The sequence below is a fragment of the Pithys albifrons genome, chromosome 17, assembly GCF_047495875.1.
Source record: "Pithys albifrons albifrons isolate INPA30051 chromosome 17, PitAlb_v1, whole genome shotgun sequence".
Lineage (NCBI taxonomy): Eukaryota > Metazoa > Chordata > Aves > Passeriformes > Thamnophilidae > Pithys > Pithys albifrons.
Window position 1 is genome coordinate 5,939,212 of NC_092474.1, and position 9,570 is coordinate 5,948,781.

Here is a 9,570-nt window from a genome sequence, read left to right on the forward strand (position 1 = left end):
TGAGCTGGTGTTGGCCAAGAGAACGGGAACTGTCCCATGTAGCAAGAGCACATCAGTCTGAGAGAACCAGGCACAGCAAACATGTTTGGTGGCCAGTGGCTCTCTGGGAAACATGTCCCATCCCTCTAACTCTGCCCTCGCCCCTCTGACCCCACAGTTCATCACGGAGGGTTACGCTGCCCACCTGGCGCAGCTGGAGTACAACCACCGGGCGCGCCCCGCCAAGAACACCACGCGCATGGCGCTGCGCAAGGGCAGCTTCGGCCTGCCCAGCCAGGCCGAGTTCCTGCGCAAGAGGAACCACCTGCTCCGCACCATCTCCTCCCAGCCCTCGGCCAGCAGCCACCGCCCCGAGCGCACCCAGAGCCAGTCGGACAGCGACAAGGACAGGGACAGGGAGCGCAGCCAGCGGAGCATGAGCATCGCCACGGGCTGCTGGGGCCGGAGCGCGGCGTCCCGGCTGGAGTCTGGCCTCTTGGGGCAGAAGTAGCCAGGCCAGAGCCAGGATTGTCAGCTGCAGCCACCGGAGGAGAAAACAAAAGAAAAGAAGGCCGGGGCCGGCGTTTCGGGCTGGAAGGGTAAACATGGTGCTACTCCAATAACATCACGGTGTTCTGGGAAGAGCTGGGATGTTTCCCGCGCAGAATGTGCAGGCCTTGCAGCGAGAGTGTCGGGTTTGTGCGGCGTCAGCCCAAGGAGCAGCTGGAAATCGGGGGGGACACATCTCCAGGTGGAGATCAGGCTCCCTCCTGCCTCCTTCTCTTATCCAGGTTTAGTGACTGTAAATATGTGCCTCCTCGCCTCGTTAGCCATCGCTCCGATCCGCCGGCAGAGCCCTGTCCTCAGAGCCACACCACGGGGCGGGAGGCTGAGGAAGCCTGTCCTGGGCTGTGCCAGGAGTCAGACTGGGCACTCTGCTGGCGCGGGCAGAGTTCGGTGACATGGCACCGCAAGCCAGGGATGAATGGTGGGCTGTGCCAGGCAGAGCAGCCTAGAGCTTCACCCATACAGAGCTCCAAGTGCAGCAACTTTCTCCAGGAGCTGGTGCAGTGCAGAGCTCAAGCTTTATTGATGCTGTTGGCAGAGGCAGAATGTTGGCAGAGTGGTGCCCAAAACAGCGGGGTCGTTGTTATTACTGTTATTTTTTAAAGAGACCTTTTAGAAGCCAATGGAATTTAATGTGTTGACCTATTAAAAGAGGAATACAAGCTTATTTTGTTTGAGCTGTTACAAACCTCAGACACTTAATTTGCTGTTAAAACTCTCCAAATAGTCTCGCTATATATTATTTCCAACAGTAACCACCGTATATGTGGAAGCAGCTGAAGGCACTCAGCTAGATTGCATTGCAGTTCTTCTCATCCAAATGCAGGGTCTGACTCTTTCAACACCCACCTCTGAGACGTTTTCTTCTTCCCAGGTTCTCTCCAAGTTCAGTAGCAGCTTTCATGGGAACTAGACTTGCTTTTACCTGTAGTTACTGAACTGTAAAACCTTATTGTTTTTTGCACTGATGATTTTTAGAATGGAAACCTGTTACCATCTCATGTAGCTACACCAGTGTTTGTAGTGCATGACAATGAAATATTGCTAAGCCAGGGTGTGTGTGTATCTATACATACATGCACACACACATATATATATGTACATATTTAAGAAAACAATCTGTGCAGAAGTTTTTCCAGCAGTAAGGAGACTGTAAGGAAGTGTGCCAACAATGTCAGGCAACCTTAAGAAAAGGCCATATCTTAATTTTCCCGGTGTGTTTCTCAGTGGATGTGCCTGAGGTGATGGTTTTGTGCTGCTGGAGCGAGTGGGTGGGTGCGTGGCAGAGGGCAGCTGGCACCCAGTGGCATTGAGATGGGGACAGAGAACAGTGCCTAGAGCCAGGGCTTGCCAAAAAGCCCCTTAGTCCTGTTCCCTCCTGGGGCCAGCCAAGGTTCCCTCCTTGCACACTCCTCCTGGGGTGGAGGAGCATCCACACTGGGGGTCCTGAGGTGCCCATCCCCAGACTCCAGTTGGCCTCTTCATGTGGAGATTTTCTAGTCCTACCGAGCTCCCCGACTACGTGTAACCCCTGCTTCTCCCCACCACACCTCCCTGTCTTTATAATACCACTTTCTACTTACAGAGATCTTATTTATAACAGAGAATTTTTTAGACTGGCTGCTTCATTTTATTACCTGTTTCAGTAAGAAGTGCAGGACGGCCGCACTGAGATACACAGCACTGTGAACACTGCTCTGCTCGCTGGCTCTGGGCCACGGTAGGCAAATCCAACTCATCTGACACCCAAGGTCGATCTCACGTGTCCGTGGAGGGTCTGAGGGAGGCAGAGGAAGGGCAGTGCTGCTCAGACCCGACTGCCGCCTGCCCAGGGCGTCTCCCACATCTTGCAGCCCGACTGCAAAATGTTTAACCACTTCTCTTTGATAATTACCCAATTACAGAATGTACCTGATGACTTTTGTTACTGAAAACTGACTTCCCTTTCTGTCGACTCAGCCTGGCGCTCTCTGAATGTACATCCAGAGCTCACTGGGTTTGAAAACAATGTGAAGTGTCCCAGCTTTTTGCTAGTTGAATGTTCTATCAAACAGATGCCATCTGAGTAGGAAGTCAAGCCACAATCCATTCTGTGAAGTCACTAAACCACATCACTAAATAATTTCTGCAAATTTGGATATGGCCTTTGCAAAACTCACCTTTCCTCCAAGTCCACAATCAAGGCATGATCTGTACATTTTCCAGTGTTGATGAGATGTTCACATTTTCTTATGTGTAGATAGTGTAAAACAGAGGCGAATGTAAATGTTCACCATAGAAAGTGGATATATAAAATTGAAAGTTATTTATTTATGTAGAGGAAAAAATAATGTCTGGAGGGACTGGAACCTTCAGGGTTTATTAATATTTTAAAAATGTAGCTTTTTTTGTTTCAGGCATTATGTACAAAGCAATTACTTTATGGACCAAGTCTAATGTAACTGTCAATGAATGCAGAAGTGCAATACTCACCTCTCCATCACTTCATGTTTTAAACAGCTACCACCCAGTTAGCCTGACAGTCATAACACCTCCGTCCTCATCCTTTGAGCTTCTTGAACCTTGCCCGGGTCCTTTCCCTGGCCCCCCATCTGTTGCCATTGCATGGATCCAACATGGAGAAGCAATTGTAGAGCAGGACCTTTATTGCTGCAATAATACCAGAGGAGGTGGGTGTAGTTACCAGGAAAAATGCCACTAAGTTTTTATTTCACTGATTCAGTCCATGCCCGTCTCCATCGCTCTGTCCTCAGCCGCCCCCATCTGGCACTCATCCCTCTGAAGCAAAGATCAACGTGCTACTCACTCACAGAACAATAGCAATAGTTCAACTCTGTGTTCATAACCTGTTTGTTCCGAGCTGTTTTGGAGAGCAATGCATGTGACCCGATGCCTTTCCACGTGTATGGAAGAGGATCCGTTTGGATGCGGTGAGGGAAAAGATGAATGTATATTCCATCCTTACTAAAGGGGCACTGTCAGGTTAAAGACCTTTGTTACTAATCACTTGTCTGCTTTGAAATGAAAGAGTCTGAAGTTTCTCGTGTTCCTCCCTTGGCCATTGTCCGGGCAGCCCCCGGCACAGCCCCATGTCCTGTTCTGTACACAGCACAACACAGCCTGCACCACAGGCTGCCTCGGGCTTTGGGGATGGGTTTTCGTTTCCATGGGAATGCTGCAGAGCTCACACTTTTTATAAAAAGCAGCTTTTTCTATTCCTGCACTCTTGGGCCAGACTTTCTACCTGACGCTGTCCCTTTAAACTCTTTTAAACCCCATCAGGGGAGCCCGTGCGTTCCCTCCGAGCTGTTTTCCTGGGTTTGCTCAGATCACTCAAGTCAGACGAGGCGAAATTCTCATACCAAAAACCGTTTACAGTGTGGGATCGTGAGCAGTAACGAGCCAAAGGGTCACCACCACCCTCCCACCCACCCAGCAGCCACTGTGCTTGCTGTAGCAGCCCCTTCTTCAGGTATCGCCACTGTTTGCTGCATTTCCTATTAGTTCTAGAAGCCTTACGGTCCCCTCCCTCTGCCTGTTGATACCCTCGACTGTCAATTTTATATTCCGACAATGTTAGTTATATTTTATTTATAAAAAATGGCTTTAGGGGTAGCAGCCCTGCCTGGGGAACCACCGGAGGGGATGCCCGAGGGGACGCCCCTGCGTGTACAGTCCGTGCCGACGACTCGCTTGTGTGTGGCAAACCTTCTGTACAACTTCCTTCTCCTCCTTGCTGTTAGTGCATCGTTCCAACGCCTGGTGTGCTTCGTGTACAGTATCATTGTGAGTTACACAGATTAAAGAAATGGGAAGGCTCTTCTCTGTCTGCTTTTTTTGGTGGGGGGAGACTCTAGAAACAGACAAGTCACAAAACCCCGAGGCGTAAGCAGGTGCCAGTTTAATGGGGCTACAGCAAAGAACGTGGAAACCCTCTGGGCAGATCAGTCCTGCAAGGACCTGTTAGTCCTTTAACTCATTTATCCATTTCTTTTTTACAGTCTGTTGATGTATGGACTTTGCAGTGGGTGAAAGGCTTCTCTGTTTGCTTCAGAGCAGCCATGGGCCAAGTCAATCCTGAGCCCCAGCACTGCCCAGGGCCTGCGCTGTGGGGAAGGGACAGGACTTGCATGCAGGAGCACAGACAGCAAGGCAAAGCCACCCCTGCACAGCTCCCAGTGCAGCGTGCCAGGTCAGTGCTCCCCAGTGCCACCCGAGGAGAGGAAGGCTGTGAAAAGCCCCGGGGCATAGTGGAGGGTGGCACTGAAGGGTGCAGGGCAGAGCTGCAGCCTGAGCAGAGCCACAGCACCAAGGCTGCTCCTCTCTGAGTGTGCAGGGCCCATAAGCCAGATCTAGCAAGGAAGGAGCCACGAGCAGCCCCTGAAGGGAAAAAGCGGCAGCCAGTTGTGTATTTTGTGGCCTTGGTACACACCCTGTCCTGGCCACAGCGTTGGCTCCTGCCAACCAGAGCCCAGAGCAGAGGGGCAGCAGCACTTTGAGGTACTTGGCACCCATCCCCTGGGTGCTGTTGAGCTCCTCCAGCATGCAATACGTGCGTCAGGGCACGGAGGGCTCAAGTGCATTACAGCCACACTGGCCTCAGAGGCAGAGGGAGAAGCTACACCGGGTTTGATGGGAGATGAACCACTGAAGTTGCTCTCCTTCCCAGTCAGTAACTTACAGAGCAGCTGCAAAGTGCCCCAGGGAACATCTTGACTTGGTGCTGTCAATGTGGTCCAGAGACAGAGGTTGCCACCTGGGTGGGCTCCTGGCCTGGCTGGTGCCTGCACTCTCATGGCAGCATTCCTGTCCTCACCTGGAAGGCCAGCCCGTCCCCACGCGTGGCTTGCTGCAAAAGGAGGGACAGGTGCTCAGAGCATCATCCGAGGATGGAGGCCCGCCAGGACCACCCGTGGTGAAGAGACACCACCTCTGGGTGCAGCAGCTCCCTTGCTGTGCCCAGCCACCCCCAGCAGCTCAGGCTGGTGCCCAGTTCCCACTACCTTGTTAATCTCCTTGTGTCTCTCCTTGCTGACAATTTCTTCCAGGACTTCTCCGTCTCCTTTAATAAGCCTGGAAGACAAGCACAGCCCCACGAGCCATGAGAGCTACTGGCAAGTTCCTGCAGCTGCAGAAGGTGCTGACCCCTTCCCCACCCCAATCTCCCACAGCCCAGGACCAGGTGCTGGGCTGATGCACCTCGAGGCAAGGCCAGTGATGACCTACCCTGACATTGCATTATTATGTGACGATTTTTTTGGCTGTGTCAAGCTTTAGACAGCACAGCAGGCTTTTCCATTGTCTCCATGGGATTAATGCCACCACACTGCAGCAAGGACAGGTGCAGTCCCCTGGGAAATCGTCATCCAGCCAGCCCTGCCCCAGGCTGTGGGGACTGCCTGCTGTGTGCAGTCACATTGACATGAGAAAACAGTAACAGCATCTCCTTCCACCACAAAATCTGCAGGTTTCACTGTCAACACAGTGCCCCAACACCTGCAAGAGCTCTTCCTTTACAGAGTTCAGGTGTGGTCCTGGTTGCCCCAGGAAACTGCAGAGCCATCCAGGAGCAGGAGTCAGTTTGGGCCTGAGATGCAGCCAGGCTGAGGAGCAGCTTGGTGAGCAAATTCCAAGCAGTGTTTGAGGCCATTCACACCTCCAAACATGAACAGAAGTTTAATTGTCTTCATTACATGCCTTACAGGGAACCAACCTTTGTTCCACACCTCCCTGAGCCCTGCAGGCTGCCTTCTATTTTAAGACTGGACTTGTCATACCCAATTCTCTTCAGCATGATGTTTTCTGCTGGCTGAGAAGATGCACTTTATTAAAAACTGGGTCATCTCTATTTGGCAGCTAAATGAACTTGGGTTTGTTGTCTGTAACCCCACGGGGCACATGCTCCCTCCTCACTTGCACCTGGTGCTTTGGAGCTGAAAGGTGAGTGGATGGAGCAGTGGGATTGTGGGACACAGCCCAGTATCCCTTGTGTGGAGCCCCAGCACAGTTTGGTGTCATTGTGTCACTTTCTGGCTACGCTACACCGGGTTTGATGGGAAGGGACCTGTCAGGGGTCAGCTCAGGCCTCTGCTGCTGAAGGGCACCTGGGCCCACCCACAGTACTGCAATGCCATGGACAGGCATCCTCCAGGACTCCAACCCACACAGCAGGTTGGGAGTGGACAACCCACCCCCGTTTTCCTCAGGGATCATACCTGGTTCTCCCTGTTTCGGGGTCCACAACTCTCCTTATGACACTCTGCCTCGCATCCCACTCTTCCTTTGTCATTGGCTTCATAGCCTGGATTCGGGATTTCTGTTCATCTGTCAGAACTGGAACGCACTGGTCAGTCAGACCCAGCTCCAGGCCCAGCCCCCACACATCCCACACCAGATTCCTGGTGTACTCAGGGTCCAGTGAACCACACAAAGGAAGGGCCACTTCACATCCCAAAGGCAGGATCAGTTCTGCCAGGATGTTACTGTTATCTGTGTCCTTCCATCTCTGTTCCCCATTCACACGTACAAACTACACTTGAACATTTCACAAATGAATCTCTGAGTGTGGCTTGAAGGCAGCCATGGTACGTAGGACGGAGGAGAGCCTGGAGCTGCTCCCTGTACACAGCCCTGCTTCCCTCAGACACCTCACAAGAGTCCAGGATGGGACCAGCATGACTCCCGTGTGCACAGGGCTCTGGGAGGGAAACACCATCATTACCTGGCCCAGAGTCCTCCCCTGATTCCTTCTGCCACTGCTCCAGCGAGGGGCCAGGCACCTCTTCTCCCTTGGCTTTCTCCTCCCTAGCCTTTTCCTTTGCCTTCTTTTTTGATTTCTTTTTTAATTTCTTCTTTTTCTTCTTTTTCTTTTTGTCCTTCTGTTTCACTCGCTTTTTTTTGCCATGTTGACTCTTCTTCTCTTTGGAGTCGCCATCACTGGAGTCATCAGAAGAGGAGCTGGAGGAGGAGGAAGATGAGGAAGAGCTGGTGGATGAAGATGCTGTCTCAGAGGAAGAGGTACCGGGCTTTCTCTTCTTTTTGTCCTTTCCTTTCTTCTTCTTTTCTGGAATACATCAGCAGAGGGTGAGTGGAGCAGCTCTGGCCCCGCAGCAGGCAGGGATGTTGGTGACCCCCCCTCCCAGCCTGGTTTCCCTCTTGCCTGGGAGACCCTCCCATGCCAACCCCTTTAACACATGATGGTGTGTGGGGCCAGGGTGTGTGGTGCTGCAGGGCCAGATCAGCATTGTCAGAACAAGACCAAAACAGGCACAAAGTGCAAGGCAAGGTGATACACATCCCTTTAACTAAACCCAGGGACCTTCTTCTCCCATCTGGGCCCCTCTGTGCCCCCACCCCACAGTCACAGGCCTTCCCCACCTTCCCTGGCTGCTGCCAGGCTCGACTGGTGTCCATGAGAGCCAGAGTTCCTCCTCCCTGGAGAGCTGCTGCCCTGCTGGGAATCCTTGCTGCTTTTCCTCCTTTTCTTCTCCTTCCTCTCCTGCCTGCTCCGAGAGCCGCTCTTGCTCCTGCTCCGCGATCGCTTCCGAGACTGGCTGTGGGCCATGGCCAGCCTGGAGGGGACAGGGACATCAGTGACACAGGGGACCAACCCCCAAAACCTTCAGTCCTCCTCTAAGCCAACCAGCCCTTCTCCTGGCAAACCCCCTTTCTGCTCACGCTGAGCTCCCACTTGGAGAGATGGATCAGGCAGCCCTTGGCACCTCAGACAACAGTCCCCAAGCAGGTTTTCCACAAGGAAAACCCTCCCACTGGTTCTTCCCCACGCTTTTCCTGTTTGTCCTTAGGGAACGGGGCTGATCCCTGCCGTGGGCAGGCACTGAGGGGTCTGAGGCTGGAGTTTGCAGGCAGTGCTGTGCCCCACAGTGCCCCCATGGCACTGGGAGCGTTGATGCTGCAGCAGGGAAAGGCTCCAGGAAGGTGCAATGGATGCTGCACAAAACATCCTCCCCCAGCCGAGCACAGAGTCCATCACCCCATTATTTAAGATACTGAGAGCAGGCACAAGCCAAGGGGAAAAATGAATTTTTAATATTCCAATTTGCTTTTAGGAAGCATCATGCACAGAGCTGGCAGCCCCTCCATCAGCCCCAGGCAGCCTCAGGCCAGAGCCAGCATGAGCCGTGCTCCCTTTAATGGGAAAAACAAACTGGCACCGTGGGCAGAGCAGGAGCTGGGAAATGCTTTCTCACAGCCACCTTCCAACTACCACATCCAATTAATTGTATGTTTACCCCCTCGATGTTCCCAGGCAGCGATTCACTCCCAAGGGAATCTGAATGTTGATTGATTTCCAAAGGGAAATTTCAGTCAGAAAAAAAAAAACCCAAACCAACACCAATTAAGGGCAGGCAGGGAAGTGTCAGAGGGGGTGCCCTCAGTGCACACACCCCTCACCCGGGGCCTTGCTGCAGGGTGGGTTTGGGGCTTGTGGCAGCAGGACCCACGTTATCCAATTCCAGCAGCCGGGTAATGGCTGAGGGAATGGCTCACCCTGCGCCATCCCGGGGCTTGCTGCGGGAAGGGGACAAATCCCTGACCCACCCCTGCAGCACCCCGGCCTGGCAGTGCCCCAGAGCTGGGCTCTCCCACCGGGCTGGGGGCACAGCGGGCCAGCCCCTCCTGCCCGCCGGGCTCTGCCCTCCCGCCGGGGCTCGGGTAGCCTGGGAGTTACTGGCCCTTTAAGAGCCCGGCACAAGGTGCGCTGGCCCTTTAAGAGCTCAGCAAGAGGTGTCCTGGCCCTTTAAGGATTTCACAGCTCCAGGCGCGGCCCCTTTAAGAGCGCGGCTCTTTCTCAGCCCCCCCGGCCCGGGATGCCGCCGCAGCGCGCGCGTTCGTGCCCCCCACCCGCACCCTCACCCCGGTGTGTTCAGCCCCGTGGGGAGCAGCGGCCGGGGGGCACTTACCGGGCCGGTCCCGGTCCCGCCGCCCCTGACGCCCTCCCGCCGCCGGGTCCGCGCCGGCCGCTCCCCCCGTTCCCGTCCGCCGCGCGCGGGGCCGGGCGGC

General features: G+C 53.9%; 2 protein-coding genes across 10 annotated transcripts in view; one reads left to right on the plus strand and one right to left on the minus strand.

The window, feature by feature from the left end:
• Window positions 1-4,366, plus strand: part of PITPNM2 (phosphatidylinositol transfer protein membrane associated 2) — a 130,163-nt gene extending 125,797 nt beyond the window's left edge. For all 8 annotated transcript variants that reach the window (XM_071571877.1, XM_071571882.1, XM_071571881.1 and 5 more), the window contains one exon: window positions 158-4,366. In XM_071571877.1, the coding sequence (XP_071427978.1) occupies window positions 158-490 (333 nt within the window). In that variant the 3' untranslated portion in view covers window positions 491-4,366. The remainder of the gene's footprint in view (window positions 1-157) is intronic.
• On the minus strand, window positions 3,987-9,570 carry ARL6IP4 (ARF like GTPase 6 interacting protein 4). 2 transcript variants are annotated; one of them, XR_011699251.1, is made up of 7 exons: window positions 9,471-9,570; window positions 7,924-8,117; window positions 7,268-7,609; window positions 6,762-6,879; window positions 5,550-5,619; window positions 5,228-5,395; window positions 3,987-4,399 (listed from the first exon to the last, which is right to left on the minus strand). XR_011699251.1 is itself a non-coding variant. In XM_071571887.1 (6 exons), the coding sequence occupies exons 2-6, from the start codon at window positions 8,108-8,110 to the stop codon at window positions 5,339-5,341; spliced, it is 774 nt and encodes a 257-aa protein (XP_071427988.1). In that variant the 5' UTR covers window positions 8,111-8,117; window positions 9,471-9,570; the 3' UTR covers window positions 4,415-5,338. The 2 variants fall into 2 exon arrangements, 1 of the variants encoding a protein (XP_071427988.1); XM_071571887.1 differs by lacking the exon at window positions 3,987-4,399 and having other exon boundaries at window positions 4,415-5,395.

Coding starts and splice junctions, on each gene's coding strand:
- ARL6IP4 (XM_071571887.1), bottom strand. CDS start 8,110: ATGGCCCACAGCCAGTCTCGGAAGCGATCGCGGAGCAGGAGCAAGAGC. Junction 7,610..7,923: donor CCTGGCAGCAGCCAGGGAAG/GTGGGGAAGGCC, acceptor GATGTATTCCAG/AAAAGAAGAAGAAAGGAAAG. Junction 5,620..6,761: donor CCCGAAACAGGGAGAACCAG/GTATGATCCCTG, acceptor CTTGTCTTCCAG/GCTTATTAAAGGAGACGGAG.